Source organism: Malaclemys terrapin, chromosome 20 (assembly GCF_027887155.1).
Source record: "Malaclemys terrapin pileata isolate rMalTer1 chromosome 20, rMalTer1.hap1, whole genome shotgun sequence".
NCBI lineage: Eukaryota > Metazoa > Chordata > Testudines > Emydidae > Malaclemys > Malaclemys terrapin.
This window is the reverse complement of record NC_071524.1, coordinates 2557178-2575804: the sequence shown is the minus strand read 5'-3', so window position 1 is coordinate 2575804 and position 18627 is coordinate 2557178. Positions and strand designations below refer to the sequence as shown.

Below are 18627 nucleotides of genomic sequence, written 5' to 3'. Positions count from 1 at the left end.
TTTCCCTCCAATGTGTCGACCATGAACATAAAACTGGCCAGGCCAGGCCAGACCCAAGATCTGTCTAGTTCAGTATCTCCGGCAATGGAAGCATGACAAGCTTCAGAGAAAGCACGGGAGAAATGTGGGGTAATCTGTCTCCTGTGATGTTCCCTTCCTGACCACTAAGAGTGATCATCTTCAACCCTGAAGCATGAGGCTTTATAACCCTTCCAATAAGCCATGTTCATTGGGAAATGCCCAATATGCATCAGAAGCAAAAGCCATCACACTGTCATCCTCACCCCAGGGAAACGGACAGGTCATTTATTGCCCTCTGCCCAGACACAGAACTTGCAGATGCTGTCTTTCAAAAGATGCATTATTTGAATTACTAAAATCAACTAGAGAAATGAGCACATTTGGATTTGGATTCAAGGGTGATTATGCCACTGGCATCTGTTGATCAGAAGGGATCTTCATTGGGAGAACAGAGGTGTCCAGAGCGGGGCTCATTCCTTTCATTTAATTTTGAATGTCATCATTTTGTCTCCTCCCGGCTCTGGGGCTGTCACCTGAAAAGGACAGAAGGACAGACCTTCAGTGCCACTTCATTAGCAAGGCATCGGGACGGCAGAAAAGGATCTAGGGGTCAGGGTGGATCACAACTTGAATATGAGGTTGTGAAAAAGGCAAATATAATTCTGAGGTGTATTAATGGGAGCATTGTGTGTCAGACATGGGATGTCATTGTCCTGCTGTAGTTGGCATTGGTGAGGTCTCAGCTGGAGGACAGTGTTCAGTTTCGGGTACTGCACTTGAAGAAAGATGTGGGCAAATTGGAGAAAGTCCAGAGAAGAGCAACCAAAATGATCAGAGGTTTAGAAAACCTGACCTAGGAGGGGAGGTTGAAAAAATTGGGCAGGTTGAGTCTTGAGAAGAGAAGGCTGAGGGGGGAACCTGATAACAGTCTTCAAATATGCAAAAGGTTGCTAGAAAGAGGATGGAGAACAATTGTTCTCCATGGCCACCAAGGGACAGACAAGGAGGAATTGGCTGAGTTTGCAGCTAGGGAGATTTAGGTTAGATACTAGGAAAAGCTTGCTAGCTCTACAGATAGTTCATCTCTGGAGCAGGTTACCTAGGGGAGGTTGTGGCATCCCCGTCATTGGAGGTTGGACAAACACCTGGCAGAGATGGTTTAGGTATATTTCGTCCCGCTTCAGCATGTGGCAGGTGGGGGGGAGGCTTGGGCTCTTCAGGTCCCTTCGTATATCACTATGATTCCATAGTTGGATGGTTGGTGGATGTGTATGGGGATGGTTGGATGGGTGACTGTGGATAGGGATGTATGAGTGGGTGGATGGATGTGTATGGGAATGTATGGATGGGTGTGTATGGGGAAAGATGGATGGATGCATGTAATGATAGATGAATGGACACAGAGTCTTCAGATTGGGGCCCCATCACATCAGGTGCCACCCAGACACAGAGTCACAGAGATTGGGGTCCCCTTGAACCGGGTGTTGCAGACAGTCCCTGCCTGGAAAAGTTCCCAGTGTAAACAGACAAAAGAAGGAGGATCTCCCTGTGATGTTGCACTCCACATGCTTTATGGAAATATGCTTATGAATATGACATAACTGGAATATGCTTTATGCTAAATACCCCTTGTATGGTGTCATTAGAAAGCTTGTCATTTACTAAGTGTGTTCATCCTATTTGTTTGCATGTATTATTTCTATAGCTGGAGTTAGGAGAATAAGATATCAACTTGTATCACTGATGTAAACATATTAAGTGGAGGCCATTAAGGGCGCTCTAGAAACAATCAGTTGTAAATGGCCTTAGTTACTTTAAAGCCTTCCTGTGTACGTGTGGGCCAGCCCATGGGGAATGGAGACTAGGGGTCTTACAGTGATATGTGACCATGTCACCTGATAATGAAATCTATCTTAAATCTGGTACTTTTCCATTTAGATGGATGGGTGGGGACCCAGAGAGGCAAAATATTCCTGCCTTGTGCCAAAGCTATAAACGGGGATGGAGGAGGACAAAAGAGGCTGCCAGTCATGAGAAACCCCCTGCTTACCACCTGAGATGTCTGCTGGAACTAACAAGGACTGTACCAGGGGAAAGGATTGGGCCCAGACTAGGAAGGAGTCTAGTCTGTGAAAGAAGCTTATTGGAACATCTCTGAGGGTGAGATATTACCTGTAATCAGTTTCTTAATGTATTAGGCTTAGATGTGCGTGTTTTTGCTTTATTTTGCTTGGTGACTTACTTTGTTCTGTCTGTTATTACTTGAAACCACCAAAATCCTTCTTTTTATACTCAATAAAATCATTTTTTTCATTAATAAATCAAGAGTAAGTGATTAATACCTGGGGGAGCAAACAGCTGTGCATATCTCTCTATCAGTGTTATAGACGGCAAACAATTACCAATTTACCCTGTATAAGCTTTATACAGAGTAAAATGGATTTATTTGGGGTTTGGATCCCATTGGGAGTTGGGTGTCTGGGTGCTGGAGACAAGTACCAAAGCTGGGTGCAGCTTTGAGGGTGTGGCCCAGACCCTGAGTCTTTGTTGCAGCAGGCTAGCGTGTCTGGCTCAACAAGTCAGGGTTCTGGAAGCCCCAAGCTGGCAGGGAAAATGGGCTCAGAGGTAATTTCAGCACATCAGGTGACAGTCTCAAGGGGGTCTCTGTGACAGAACCCATCACACACACACCTGGTCCAGATGGGGATTCTATAAACAGAGTCCACCCCATTGCCCTGTCCTACCTGTCTTAGGCAGGGCAGTAGCTCCACTGATGGTCCCGGTCGTAGTTGTCTGTGCTGGAACACCAGAACTTCCCATTGTCCTCTGCCAGGTTGGTGCAGGTGTGGAATTTAAACTTTTTGTAGATGAAGGGGAAGACACAGGGCTTGTCGTAGTCTGCAGACCAAACACAGCAACAGAAGCAAACACTTTGTTAGATGGTTCCCCATGCAGCTTAGGGCTAGGGGAGAGAGCGCGGCCCCATGACAGGGCGCCAGACTGAACAATGAGAGATTTGGGTGCTATGCCTGACTTTGCTGAGTGACCTTTAGGAAGGCACAGCCCAGTTCCATGCTTCAGTTTCCCCACTTCTGCAACATGGGGCTAATGAGCCAAAGATGCCAAGGGGACAGGCAAAAAAACCCCAACTGTGCAGTTGGGGGTTGCATATACAAAATGTGTTAGGTGGTTTGTGGGTCCGTGGGAAATCCATTTAGCCAGTTTATACACACACAGGTGGTTAGACACAGCCACACCTCAGATGTGTTTTTGGGGTACATCCTCTGTGGTTATTACATGCATTAGTCAAGGCGTCTAGATACTAGCCTCAGAGTCACTGAGATTGGGGCCCTATCATGCCAGGCGCTGCCCAGACACTGAGTCACTGAGATTGGGGCCTCGTTGCGGCGGGCGCTGCCCAGACACAAAATCACCGAGATCGGGATTGTGCAAGGCGCTGCCCAGACAGACAGAGACTGACAGGCCCTGTCTCAAGGTGCTGCCAATCTAAACAGCCAATAGAAGGAGCCCCATCACTCTAGGGCGATTTGGGGGATGGTTTTAAGAACTGCTGAACAGCTGCTACCCATGAACTTCAGCTTGCTCAGCATTTCCTAAAGGGCGGAAGGTGGGGACCAAAAAACCAACCAACCTGCTCTTAAGTGACTCACCCAAGGAGTCTATGACAGAGCCAGGAATTGAACCAGACCTCGTTGAGCCAAACACCTTAACCGCAAGGTTCAGCTTCCTCCATCCCCTGTCCTACCTGGCATGGAGCAGTAAGTCCACTTCTTGTCCATGTTGTAATTCCTGGTGGTGCTGCACCACAGTTTTCCCGAGCTCTCCCTGTCGCTGGTGCAGGTGTAGTACACTTGTTTGTTATAGATGAAGGGGAACACACAGCTCTTTCCTGGCGCGTTCCCACCCAGAACTAGGGATGCAAAGGGAGGTGGTTATAGAAACCGCCATCACGTTCACCTGCCTACAGACTAACGGCTCCCCCATCCCACTATGACCCAGCCACTCATCACCAACAGCCAAGAAATCTCAGGTAAGTTTTCATGGATTTATAGATTCCATGACCAGATGGGTCCACTGGGATCATCTAGTCTGGAACACAGGCCAGTGAATGTTCCCCGATTCTCTCTGTGTTGAACCCAATAACTTGGGTTTCACTCAAGTATCTTCTAGAACGGCATCCGGTCTGGATTTGAAGACATCATGGCTAAAGCATCTTCCAGGAGGGCCAACAGGAATCTGGCTTCCCAAAACCCACTGAGTATCGCTTCTGGATCTGATTCTATGACTGCTCCTTGACCCTGGCCTTGAAGCTTTCCTGAAGGAATCCTTAGAGGCTCATTCAGCTGGTGGGAGGGGCGTGTTGAAAGCCAGGATCCCAACCATCAATCAGGTAGACTCCCATTGCCCAACTCCCATTGGCATCCAAGTGTCACAACTTCTGATTGGCTCAGGGGCACAGCAGAGAGGTGATGAGATCATACAGGAGATCTGGAGGCGCCTGGGTAACTTGGTAAATAGAGGTTGATGAAACTTTTCAGATTAAATGTTTTTGGCAAAAAGTACAGATTTGGTGAAGCCAAAATGTGTAGTAAGGGATTGTTCATGTTGGAAAAACGACCAAAAATTCAGAAAGGGTCGATTCTTCAATTTGAAACAACATCTGCTTTCAAAATCTCCTTCTATTTTATTAAAACCAACATTTAGAAAGTTTAAAAAATGCTCAAAATTGAAATGAAATGTTCCATTAAACTCAAAGGGATTTTTTTTCCTTAAATTTTCAGTTCAATGAAAATTTTTAAAAATTCATTTTTGGGATGCATCCAAAACAATTTTGTTTCCTGATTTTTTAATTCACAATAAGTATTGAAGAAAATTTCAATTCCAGGATCCACCCAAAATGTTTTTTCCCCTGATCTTTCAAATGATAGAAAATTACAAACAAATTTGTTTCTGGGATCCTCCCACAACACATTGTCCCCAAATGTTTTTGATTAATTAAAAACTGTGAAATGTTTCATTTTGTGGACAACCCAAGACAAACGTTTTTCAAATTTTTGTAACTCTCTGAAAATTTCAGAAATTTCATTTTAGGAATACACTCAAAACCATTTTTCTGACTTTGCAATACAATGACAATTTTAAAAATAATGAACTTTCATGATCTACCTGAAATTATCCCCCCCTCCCAATTTTTTGATTCACTGACAATTTCAAAAAATTCATTTTCATGGCAATCCATGACAAGCTTGTCCCCTAACCTGATTTTTCAGGCTAGGTCTACACTACCCGCCTGAATCGGCGGGTAGAAATCGACCTCTCGGGGATCGATTTATCGCGTCCCGACGGGACGTGACAATGGATCCCCGAATCGACGCTCTTACTCTACCAGCGGAGGTGGAAGTAAGCGCCGTTGACGGGAAGCCACAGAGGTCGATTTTGCCGCCGTCCCTACAGCGGGGTAAGTCGGCTGCGATACGTCGAATTCAGCTACACTATTCGCGTAGCTGAATTTGCGTATCTTAAATCGACCCCCCCCCCCGTAGTGTAGATGTAGCCTCAGAATCACCAGAAAACCAGATCTGCCCCAGAAGGAATATACAAACAGACTGGATACATTACTGATATCTGGACAGTAGCTCCACAGCTTATCCTGGTTATAGTTCTGGGTTGTGGCACACCAGAAATTTCCCATCTTGTCTCCAGCATTCGTGCAGCTATGAAACAGCTCGGTTTTGTAGATGAAAGGAAACGTGCAGCGCTCGCCACTGGTGTTCCCCCCATAGGCTGCAAAGGCAACAAGTTAATCAGAGTGAACACCAAAGAGAATGACCGTCATGGCCATTTTGTTAGCAAAAAAGAAAAGCCGGGGTGTCTCATCTCACTGCTGCGGTGAAACAAAGATAATTTTTTACAGTGGGTGCATGGTGTTGCGCCTAGGAGCATGGGATCACCCCAGGGGCCCATCTCGCCTGGCAATGGCCTCCCATCTCTGACAGTCGCATCACAAGGAGGTGCCAGGCAATCTGGCTGCACAGGGGAAGCCATTTGTAGCATGCAGCCCCACCAGGAAGCTCATTTGGCCCACAAGACTGGGTGATAGCATTCCCTGTGTTAGAGCTCCACGTACCGGCATGTCCTCCACAAACCCTTTCCCTCTGTGCCAACACAGAGCGCTCTGGTCATGGCCGGGACTCACCCTTGCTAAAGCAGAAGCGCCAGAGATGGTCTTCATTGTAGTTGGGAGTGGCAGCACACCAGGGCCTTCCCATCTGATCATCAACGGCCGTACAGCTGTGGTAGATCTTGTCCTTATAGATGAAAGGGAAGACGCAAGGGGAGCTGTCCAAATTTCCCCCTGCAGCTGGTGGAGAAAGAGGCAAGGGAGGAAAGGGTTAAGACAGGGCAGAAGGCAGACGCAGGGCAGGCGATTTGCTGGGAGAACTGGGCACGAATTTTCCCAACAAACATTTTTTTTAAGTGGAAAAAATGCCAATTCATAGGAATCGAAAGTGTTTGGGCCTTTTGATGAATGTTGCTGGTTTTGATGCATTTCCCGACTTGAAAAAAATGTAGAGGGGAAAAAAGCGTGGAAATGTTTAGACGTGTTTGAAATGGGAAAAAGAAAATCTGGGTTCCGGGTTGGGACCCTTTTTGTTTTGAAATGTAAGCAGAGTCTGAATGAGCTCTCCCCTGACATCTAGTGGTGAGCTGTGGAAGAGCACTTCAGAAGCTGATCTCGTTTGCATGGACACACCCACCCTGCCTAGGAGCTCAGCATGATGGGAGTGCTGGCCCAAATGGTCACTTTTGGCTGGTGTGGCATCCCCAGGCTCCTTGTTATTGGGGCAGGAGTAATAAAGAATTGCTATCCTTGTATGAATCAAGGGCAGCAGAACTGTACCTGGCATATCCCAATGGTGGGACTCACCCTCAACTAAACAGCACTCACTAGGCAGGGGACATGAGTTCCAAAGCCCAATAAACTGAGAGAGGGTGGGGACAGGTGTTTGTGTGGACTGTGCCCAAGGGCCCCAGACACTCTTTGACCCATCCTCTCTCCATGGTATAATAAAAGAGCTAATTTAGACTCAATTGAGAGTTTTGTTACATGCTGCAGAGCTGACATCACTGATACCTGGGTCTAGGTATTAGACTTGCTTTGGGACAGTGACTCTGATGCAAGAGACTGACCCATGTGCACCAGCAGTGAGGCTCCCCCACTAACAGTTGAAATCCTGAGCGCTGTGTTAAGTGGTGGGCCCTGAAGACATCTTAGCGAGTGGCCAGCAGGGCAGCTGGTGGAGAGGGCCAAAGCAGAGCCCTGCAGAGAGGGGCAGCGAGTAAGGTGCCTCCTTACCCACCCTCCCTCCACCCAGGGTAGGAGGTGAACTCTGCAGATGCACATCTGAACTCTAGGTCTGCACTGTCCAAGGACAGCAACTGTGAGTGGGTGCAGAGAAGAGATGGGCATGTTAAAGGGACGTTTAGTTGCTGAACTTAAGACCTTAAGGGGAAAAGGATACGGCCCAACTTAGTTGGGGGTGGGTCTTTTGCTCATGGTTTATGTTTATGAACCCTGTTTGTGGTGTTTTCCCAAATTAATGCAGAGTTACTTCCCTCCTTTTATTAAAAGTTTCTTTTTTTCTACACTCAGACTCTGTGCTTGCAAGAGGGGAAGTTTTGCCTCTTAGGGGCACCCAGGGGGTGGTGTGTAATTGTCCCAGATCACTGGGTGGGGGCTCAAGACGGTTCTGTGTTGTATTGTCGAAAAGGAACCTCTATGTACTGAACCCAGCCCTTGTTGCTGCCAGCTCTGAAAGGTTGGCAGAAACCTTTGCCAGGTTGGTTACAGAAATTTAAGCTAACTAGAGTAAAAAAATGTTAAAAAAGAAAAAAAGGTTGAAATGGAAACAGAACATTTCAAAATGAAACTTTTCAACGGAGCCGAACTGAAAGAGAGTTTGGCTTTTCAGTTCATGAATATTTTCAAGGTTTCATTTCCCCCCACCTCTAATCCCAGAGGGGAAAAATGTTGAATTCCCAAAAATATTTCTAGGCTAGGAAAAAGATCCAAGGTGTCGATTGGCAGCACTGGGCAAAATTTTGGTGTGGTTCAATTTGGGCACTGAGATGTTCCTTGCTCCTACAGGACCTATATAAAAATGAATGCTTCTTGTCCACTCATTTTGTTTGACCATTCAAATACCACAGTAATGGTTAGTCTCTAAGGTGCCACAAGTACTCCTGTTCTTTTCACAGTAATGGTAACACTAAAATCCCCCAGAGTAGTATAGAGCATTGCCCAGTGTAACGTAGTGTGGGGGAGTCAGCGCCCGGCACCCCTCTTCCTGAAATTCACCATGACTCTCAGCCAGCCAGTAAAATGGAAGGTTTATTGGACAATAGGAACGCAGTCTACAGCAGAGCTTGTAGGTACAACCCGGACCCCTCAATTAAGTCTTTCTGGGGGGGTTCAGGGAGCTTAGACCCCTGTTTAGGGTTCCCTGCGTTGCACCACCCAGCCCAAACAGGAAACTAAAACCAAAACCCTCCAGCAGCTTTTTCCCCCTCCCCTCTGCCCTCCTCTCCTTTGTTCCGTCTCCCGGGTAGAAGGTGCATTTCTCCCAACCCGCTTCCTGGTTCAGGTTACAGCTCAGGTATCTCCCTGCAAGGGCAGCCCCCAATCCCCAGTGTAACTCCCCTGCTTCATCACATCTCTCTCCCCTTCAGGACTGAACTGAGCGGGGTCACTCTGACAAGTGACCTGGGAAAGTTCAGGGCTCCCTCTCTGGGACATCGCGTCCGCTATCAGGTTGGCACTTCCCTTCACATGGAGCATGTCCATGTCATAATCCTGCAGGAGCAGGCTCCACCTCAGGAGCTTGGCGTTGGCTCCTTTCATCTGGTGCAGCCAGGTCAGGGGAGAGTGGTCGGTGTGCACGGTGAAGTGTCGCCCAAAGAGATATGGCTCTAGTTTCTTAAGGGCCCACACCATGGCCAGGCATTCCTTCTCAATTGTAGTGTAGTTCTGCTCCCAGGGTAGCAACTTCTTGCTCAGGTACACGATGGTGTGTCTCTCCCCGTTTTCATCCTCCTGCATTAACACCGCCCTCAGTCCCGTGTCTAAGGCATCGGTGAACACCATAAAGGGCTTGTCAAAGTCTGGGTTGGCCAGAACTGGGCCGCTGACCAGAGCCTCCTTCAGTGCCCGGAGAGCCTCCTGGCACTCTTGGGTCCAGACCACCTTGTCTGGCTTCCCCTTCTTGTACAGCTCAGTGATGGAGCTAAAGTGGGGCACGAACGTTTGATAGTACCCCGCCATCCCAATAAAGGCTTGGACCTGCTTTTTGGTTTGCGGAGCAGGCCAGTCTCTGATCACCTCCACTTTGTCTGGTTCTGGCTTTAGGCAGCCGCTCCCCACCCGGTGACCTAGGTAGGATACTTGAGCCATCCCCACCTTGCACTTCTCCGGTTTTACGGTCAGCCCAGCCTTCTGGAGTCGGTCCAGCACTTGTCTAACCTGGGATATGTGGTCCTCCCAGGTCTGGCTAAAGACACAGATGTCATCAATATACGCCACGGCAAAACTCTCCATCCCCCTCAGTAGCTGATCCACCAGGCATTGGAAGGTGGACAGCGCCCCCTTGAGGCCGAAGGGCAGGGTCAGGAACTCATAGAGCCCCAGAGGGGTGATGAAGGCCGATTTCAGCCTGGCATCTGCATCCAGCGGCACTTGCCAGTAGCCCTTTGTAAGATCCATGGTGGTAAGGTACCGAGCGCCTCCCAGCTTGTCTAGGAGCTCGTCAGGCCTGGGCATGGGGTAGGCATCGGCTACAGTGATGGCATTGAGCTTCCGATAGTCCACACAGAACTGGATCAACCCGTCCTTTTTAGGGACCAGCACCACTGGCGAGGCCCAAGGGCTGGAAGACGGCTGGACCACCCCCAAAGCCAGCATGTCCCCGACCTCTTTTTCCAGGTCCTGAGCAGTTTTCCCTGTGACTCGGAAGGGGGAGCATTTTATAGGCGGGTGCAATCCTGTCTGCACCCGGTGGACAGTCAGATTAGTGCGTCCAGGCTGGTTGGAAAACATCTGTTGGTACAGATGCAGCACCCCTCTGATCTCAGCTTGCTGAGTAGGGGTCAGCTGATCAGAGAGGGGAATTGCTTCCAGGGGGAAACCAGCTCTTGTCCCAGGGAATAGATCTACTAAAGGGTCATCTCCCTGCTCCTCCCAATGTCCACACACGGCCAACACCACATTCCCCCTGTCATAATATGGCTTCATCATATTCACGTGGTACACTCGGTGGCGGTGTGCCCGGTTTGACATCTCCACCACATAGTTTACCTCGTTTAGTTGCTTGACAACCTTGAAGGGCCCTTCCCAGGTGGCCTGGAGTTTGTTTTTCCTCACGGAGATGAGGACCATCACCTGATCCCCGGTGGCGAAGGCGCGGGCCCACGCCATGCAGTCATATCAGACCTTCTGCTTCCTCTGGGCTCGGGCCAGATTCTCCCTGGCCAGACCCGTGAGCTCAGCAAGTCGTTCCCGGAAGGTCAGGACATACTCCACCACCGACTCTCCATCAGGAGTGGCCTTCCCCTCCCATTCGTCTCTCATCGGGTCTAGGGGCCCCCTTACCTGCCTTCCATATAACAGTTCGAAAGGCGAAAACCCGGTAGACTCCTGGGGTACCTCCCTGTACGCGAACAGCAGGTGAGGTAAGTATTTGTCCCAGTCCTGTGGGTGCTGGTTCATAAATGTTTTTAGCATCATCTTTAGCATTCCGTTGAACCTCTCCACCAGCCTGTTGGATTGGGGGTGATAAGCTGAGGCCCAGTTGTGCCGGACCCCACATCTCTCCCACAAGCACTGGAGTAGGGTTGACATGAAGTTGGACCCTTGATCTGCTAAGACTTCCTTGGGAAACCCCACTCGGCTGAAAATGGTCAGCAGCGCATCTGCCACAGTGTCTGCTTCGATGGACGATAAGGGCACTGCCTTGGGGTAGCGGGTGGCGAAATCTACCACCACCAGAATGTATTTCTTCCCTGACCGGGTTGTCTTGCTGAGAAGTCCCACTATGTCCATAGCCACCTTCTGGAAAGGCTCCTCTATGATGGGCAAAGGTCTCAAAGCTGCTTTCCCCTTGTCCCGGGCCTTCCCCACCCTCTGGCAGGGGTCACAGGATTGGCAGTACTGTTGGACGTTGGTTGTTTCAGAATTGATTCTTTGAGGACCTGCTCCATGATTTTTCCAGGGACTGAGGTGAGGCTGACTGGCCTGTAGTTCCCCATATCCTCCTTCTTCCCTTTTTTAAAGATGGGCACTACATTAGCCTTTTCCCAGTCATCTGGGACCTCCCCCGATCGCCATGATCTTTCAAAAATAATGGCCAATGGCTCTGCAATCTCATCCGCCAACTCCTTTAGCACCCTCGGATGCAGCACATTCGGCCCCATGGACTTGTGCACGTCCAGTTTTTCTAAATAGGCCAGAACCACTTCTTTCTCCACAGAGGGCTGGTCACCTTCTCCCCATATTGTGCTGCCCAGTCCAGCAGTCTGGGAGCTGACTTTGTTTGTGAAGATAGAGGCAAAAAAAGCATTGAGTACATGAGCTTTTTCCACATCCTCAGTCACTAGGTTGCCTCCCTCATTCAATAAGGGGCCCACACTTTCCTTGACTTTCTTCTTGTTGCTAACATATCTGAAGAAACCCTTCTTATTACTCTTAACATCTCTTGCTAGCTGCAACTCCAAGTGCGATTTGGCCTTCCTGATTTCACTCCTGCATGCCTGAGCAATATTTTTATACTCCTCCCTGGTCATTTGTCCAGTCTTCCACTTCTTGTAAGCTTCTTTTTTGCGTTTAAGATCAGCAAGGATTTCACTGTTAAGCCAAGCTGGTCGCCTGCCATATTTCCTATTCTTTCTACAGATCAGGATGGTTTGTTCCTGCAACCGCAATAAGGATTCTTTAAAATACAGCCAGCTCTCCTGGACCCCTTTGCCCTTCATGTTATTCTCCCAGGGGATCCTGCCCATCTGTTCCCTGAGGGAGTCAAAGTCTGTTTTTCTGAAGTCCTGGGTCCGAATGCTGCTGCTTTCCTTTCTTCCTTGTGTCAGGATCCTGAACTCAACCATCTCATGGTCACTGCCTCCCAGGTTCCCATCCACTTTTGCTTCCCCTACTAATTCTTCCCTGTTTGTGAGCAGCAGGTCAAGAAAAGCTCTGCCCCTAGTTGATTCCTCCAGCACTTGCACCAGGAAATTGTCCCCTACACTTTCCAAAAACTTCCTGGATTGTCTGTGCACCGCTGTATTGCTCTCCCAGCAGATATCAGGGTGATTAAAGTCTCTCATGAGAACCAGGGCCTGCGATCTAGCAACTTCTGCTAGTTGCCAGAAGAAAGCCTCATCCACCTCATCCCCCTGGTCTGGTGGTCTATAGCAGACTCCAACCACGACATCACCCTTGTTGCTCACACTTCTCAACTTTATCCAGAGACTCTCAGGTTTTTCTGCAGTTTCATACCGGAACTCTGAGCAGTCATACACCTCTCTTACATACAACGCAACTCCCCCACCTTTTCTGCCCTGCCTGTCCTTCCTGAACAGTTTATATCCATCCATGACAGTACTCCAGTCATGTGAGTTATCCCACCAAGTCTCTGTTATTCTAATCGCATCATAGTTACCTGACTGTGCCAGGACTTCCAGTTCTCCCTGCTTGTTTCCCAGGATTCTTGCATTTGTGTATAGGCACTTAAGATAACTCATGGATCGTCCCTCTTTCTCAGTATGAGACAGGAGTCCTCCCCTCTTGTGCTCTCCTGCTTGTGCTTCCTCCCAGGATCCCATTTCCCCACTTACCATCTTCAGAGTAAGGAGCTTAGACCCCAGCCCTGGGGCTGCCTCCATTTCCCCAGCTAGCTCCAAACTGAAAACCCCCTCCAGCCATCTCCCCCAGCCTCCCCCCAGCTCCTCCTCCAACCTTTGTCCAGTTTCCTGGGCAAAGGTGTCACCTGGCCCCAACCCCACTCCTGGGCTCAGGTTACGTGCTCAGGTATCGTCCCTCAAGTGAAGTCACACCCTTAAATCCCCATCACCAATGCAGCCAGTCCCAGTAAAACTCCAACGCAACATTCCCAGGTCAATCCGCCCCACTCCATCACACCTCTCCCCCCTTCGAGACTGAACTGAGTGGGGTCACTCTAACCAGTGACCTGGAGAAGTTCAGGCCCCTGTCTCCGGGACAGTGCATCAGCTATCATATTGGCACTTCCCTTCATATGGACCACGTCCATGTCATAATCCTGCAGGAGCAGGCTTCACCTCAGGAGCTTGGTATTGGCTCCTTTCATCTGGTGTAGCCAGGTCACGGGAGAGTGGTCAGTGTACACAGTGAAGTGTTGCCCAAAGAGATATGGCTCTAGTTTCTTGGCCAGGCATTCCTTCTCTATGGCTGCGTAGTTTTGCTCCCGGGGTAGCAACTTCTTGCTCAAGGACACGATGGGATGTCTCTCCCCCTTTTCATCCTCCTGCATTAACACCGCCCCCAGTCCTGTGTCTGAGGCGTCGGTGAACACCATAAAGGGCTTGTCAAAGTCTGGGTTTGCCAGAACTGGGCTGCTGACCAGAGCTTCCTTCAGCTTGCAGAGAGCCCTCTGCCACTGCTTGGTCCAAACCACCTTGTCTGGCTTCCCCTTCTTGCATAGGTCCGTGATGGGGGCGGCTATGGAGCTAAAGTAGTGTACAAATCTTCTATAGAACCCCACCATCCCAATAAAGGCTTGGATCTGCTTTTGGGCTTCCTGGGCTCAGGTTACATGCTCAGGTATCGTCCCGCAAGTGAAGTCACACCCTGATATCTCCATCACCAATGCAGACAGTCCCAGTAAAACTCCCACGCAACATTCCCAGGTCAATCGGCCCCACTCCCTACTCCGTCACACTGAGATTGGGCCCCCGTCATGCCAGGTGCTGACTAGACACAGAGCCAAAACCAGGAATAGAACCCATGTGTCCTGATTCCCTCTCCTGTGCTCTCTCCATTGGGCCATGCCCCCCACAGTCTGTGTATATACGAGCTGCAAAGCAAACCCATCCCTTTAGCCTCTCCTGGCCCCATGTACCTGCCATGCCGCAGTACCTCCATGTATGGTCTGCTTCATAGTTGCTTGTGGTGGCACACCAGGGCCGCTGCCCGTTGTCCATGGTGCAAGCCGTGTACTTCCTGCCTTTGTAGCTGAATGGGAACGTACAGGGCTCCTGCGAGTTCCCGCCAAGCACTGGGAGAGATGGGACGGGGGAAAGAGATGGGATGTGGGAGACAGAAGAGACAGAGAGCATGCTGGGTAACGTGGCTCACACTCAAACCAGAATCATAGAATCATAGAATATCAGGGTTGGAAGGGACCTCAGGAGGTCATCTAGTCCACCCCCCTGCTCAAAGCAGGACCAATTCCCAACAAAATCATCCCAGCCAGGGCTTTGTCAAGCCCAACCTTAAAAACCTCTAAGGAAAGAGATTCCACCACCTCCCTAGGCAACCCATTCCAGTGCTTCACCAGCCTCCTAGTGAAAAAGATTTTCCTAATATCCAACCTAAACCTCCCCCACTGCAACTTGAGACTATTTCTCCTTGTTCTGTCATCTGGTACCACTGAGAACAGTCTAGATCCATCCTCTTTGGAACCCCCTTTCAGGTAGTTGAAAGCAACTATCAAATCCCCCCTCATTCTTCTCTTCTGCAGACTAAACAATCCCAGTTCCCTCAGCCTCTCCTCATAAATCATGTGTTCCAGCCCCCTAATAATTGTTGTTGTCCTCCGCTGGACTCTTTCCAATTTTTCCACATCCTTCTTGTAGTGTGGGGCCCAAAACTGGACACAGTACTCCAGATGAGGCCTCACCAATGTCGAATAGAGGGGAACAATCACGTCCCTCGATCTGCTGGCAATGCCCCTACTTATACAGCCCAAAATGCCATTAGCCTTCTTGGCCACAAGGGCACACTGTTGACTCCTATCCAGCTTCTCCTCCACTGTAACCCTTAGGTCCTTTTCTGCAGAACTGCTGCCTAGCCATTCGGTCCCTAGTCTGTAGCAGTGCATGGGATTCTTCCGTCCTAAGTGCAGGACTCTGCACTTGTCCTCATCAGATTTCCTTTGGCCCTATCCTCTAATTTGTCTAGTTCCCTCTGTATCCTATCCCTACCCTCCAGCATATCTACCACTTCTTCCAGTTTAGTGTCATCTGCAAACTTGCTGAGGGTGCAGTCCACGCCATCCTCCAGATCATTAATGAAGATATTGAACAAAACCAGCCCCAGGACCGACCCTTGGGGCACTCTGCTTGATACTGGCTGCCAACTTGACATGGAGCCACTGATGACTACCCGTTGAGCCTGACGAGCTAGCCAGCTTTCTATCCACCTTCTAGACCAAGTTGAGCCCATTTTCAGTTAAATAAAATCCCTCACCTCCCCGAGCCCCCCAGCAGCCTGACCACTGCCCCCCAACCACCCCAGGGTAGTGCAGGGAATGGGGGACTGGGTTATGGGGCACTGACAGAGCTGTATGGGAGGGGAGCCCAGGGCTGGGGTAGCACAGGCTGCAGGTCATGAGTGAAGGGCACCGGCAGGGCTGGGTGCGTGTGGAGACACTGGGCGTGGCTGTTTCCCCTGCCCATGACCCCTGGCTGGGGAGCCCCCGGAAGCACCATACTTGTGTCGGGACAGTAGCTCCAGCGGCCGTCCGTGTCGTAGTTCGCTGTGGTGGAGCACCAGTGCTGGGCCCCATGGCTCTGCTCAGTGGTGCAGGTGTGGAAGGTGCGGCCCTGGTACACGAAGGGGAAGAAGCAGGGCTGGCCGTCCGTGTTCCCGCCGTAGGCTGGGAGGAGACACAGACAGGGACCGTCAGGGGGTGGGACACCCTGAGGGCAGCGCAGATGGGTGCGCATCCTTCACCCCACCTTGGGCAGAGCCTGGGGTAGGTAAGGCCCACCTGAGATGGGGACCTTCTTGCCACCCTGCAAGGGTCTGACCCATAGACAGACAGACAGATGGGCGGGGGTGGATTGGGCTAGACAGACAGAGCAACTGGGTGGCTCTGCCCTGCTCAGCTCTGGAGATGTCGCTGGGGCTGGTGTCAGGAAGACGGTGGCTGAGCACCTGGACATGGGCCAGAACCGCCAGCTCTGGACGTGTGGGATCACAAACAGGGAACATGACGCTCCTCCATGCTGCCCGGTGCTGCCCCCCGTCCCCATCCCATCCCCCGGCTGCCTCTGTCCCATCCCCGTCCCCTGGCTTCACTCCCACCCCGTCCCCCAGCTGTCCCCCCGTCCTGTCCCTGTGCCACCCTTGGGCGCTCACCCTCCTCGGAGCAGACCCTGTAGGCCTTGTCCTGGTCGTAGTTGGCGGTGGTGGCGCACCAGGGCTGGTCGCTGTCCTCAGTTATGCATTCCGTGTAGACCTTGTCCTTGTAGGTGAAGGGGAAGACGCAGGGGGCAGGGTCCGCACCTGCCCATGAACAAGGGGCAGAGATCAGAAAAGGGGGCAACGGCTGCCAGGGGGCCCCTCAAAGCCCAGCAGGGAGAGCCCGGGCCGGGGGTCAGGACACCTGGGTTCTAGCCACAGCTCAGGTTGGGAAGGGGACATCCTGGTTTGAGCAGGGGGGCTGAGAGCCAGGACTCCTGGATTCTCTCCCTGGCTCAGGGAAGAGAGGGGGTCTGGTGGGGATGGGTCTGGGAGTCAGGACTCCTGCTGTCCATCTCAGACCTCCTGCCAGGCTGGTATGTCTCGCTTCACAAAACACACTGTGCTACTCTACACAATGACAGCGTGTCCCACAGCACACACACACTGCCACACAGCATCCACTACGCCACAACCCCCACACCACGATACTAGCAAACAACACACTGTTCCATAACACACAGTGTATTACACTTCACAACAAAACAGTCCCCTGAACAGCACCATATGGCTCCACAACACAACATGCTGCTCCACAACATGGTCTGTTATACTTTACAGCTACACAATGACAGACTGCTCCTCAGCACACACTCTCCTACACTACACACCAACACACTGCTGCAGAGGCACACACTCTACTACACTACAACACACTGCTCCACAATACAGACTCTACTACACTACACAACATGCGCTCCACTACACAACACACTACTGCCCTGCACTACAACACACTGCTCCACAACATGCACTTTACTACACAACACCACACTGCTTCACAACACAACATATTGCTCCACAACTTGCACTCTACTCCACTACACACCACACCACGTCAGAACATGCCCACTACAACACACTGCCCCACAACATGTACTTTACTACACAACACACTGCTCCACAACACGTACATTATTACACCACACAGCAGCACACTGCTCCACAACACAACAGCACACTGCTCCACAACACACACTCTACTAAACACCGACAGCCTGCTGCATAGCCACACACTCTACCACACTACACACCAACACACACCGACCCGAGACAGCCCCTGCCTCCCTTACCTTGGGTCCCCTCGCAGAGCAGTGCCAGGGCCCAGACCAGGACGCATGTGGCTGTGGGTGAAGCCATTGTCCCATCCACACTGCCCCAGCCCTAGAGCCCCAGCCCCATATATACAGCCTCCCTTGGGGCTCCTCCCCTTGGCCACCCCCAGGGGATTCCCTGCTCGCCAGATGGATTAGGAAAGGGACCAAAGGGCAAAATCAGGGCTGGGGGGTGGGGAGGAGTTAAGACCAGGGGTGAGGCGCTGGCAGAGGGTGACAGAGGGCAAAACCCAGCACAGGCAGGGGCACAAGGGGTAGCAGTTACCGTAGTGGGACTGAGACACCCCTGCTTGCAAAAATAGGGGGGGGGGGCAGAGGGGCTTTTTTATTTCCCCTCCCACAGACAGCACCTCTCAGCATAGGCTTCCCAGGGCTGGGTTCTTAAAGGCACAGGCATCCCAATGCCTAGTCAATGCAGCTCCTCTTTGATCTAATCTACTGAGGCTATGTCTACACTACAAAGTTCAAAGCGCTGCCGCGGGAGCCAGTGCTCCTGGTAATCCACCTCGACAAGGGGATTAGCTCCGAGCCGAGCATTGGGAGCTGTGCCTGTCCACACTAGCACTTTAAAGTGTTCAAACTTGCTGTGCTCGGGTGTGTGTGTGTGTGTGATTTTTCACACCCCTGAGCCAGCAAGTTAGAGTGCATTAACTTGCCAGTGTAGATAATCCCTGAGACTTAATTCAGTGAAACATTTTACATATATCTCCTCAGAAACAAAGAATCCCTTATCACTGTATCTGATTGCATAGAGTTTCCTAGCAGTTTCCCAACTTGTCTTATCTGCTGCTGTGATTCCCTGAATTCCCAGAACTTTTCATTCTAATTTTTTCTTCTTATTTTTAGAGCAGATGTTTATTCTGTTGGATCACCTGACTTCCAGTCTGACTGGATTTCTGGCCTAGTGTCAAAACTTAGTTTTGATTCAATCCACCAATGGGGATTGCATTTTTGCAACTGTTATTTTGCCTCTCAGTCCAGCTC

The 18627-nt window shown here is 50.5% G+C and overlaps 1 protein-coding gene across 1 annotated transcript; it reads right to left on the bottom strand.

Moving 5' to 3' along the window:
• Positions 1-285: 285 nt before the first annotated feature.
• Positions 286-17705, bottom strand: LOC128826643 (epididymal sperm-binding protein 1-like). Its single transcript, XM_054010038.1, has 9 exons — positions 17602-17705; positions 16427-16573; positions 15777-15941; positions 14184-14339; positions 6239-6403; positions 5662-5826; positions 3788-3952; positions 2766-2919; positions 286-554 (listed from the first exon to the last, which is right to left on the bottom strand). Exons 1-8 carry the CDS (start codon positions 17666-17668, stop codon positions 2771-2773), a joined length of 1179 nt encoding a protein of 392 aa, XP_053866013.1. The 5' UTR covers positions 17669-17705; the 3' UTR covers positions 286-554; positions 2766-2770.
• Positions 17706-18627: the final 922 nt, after the last annotated feature.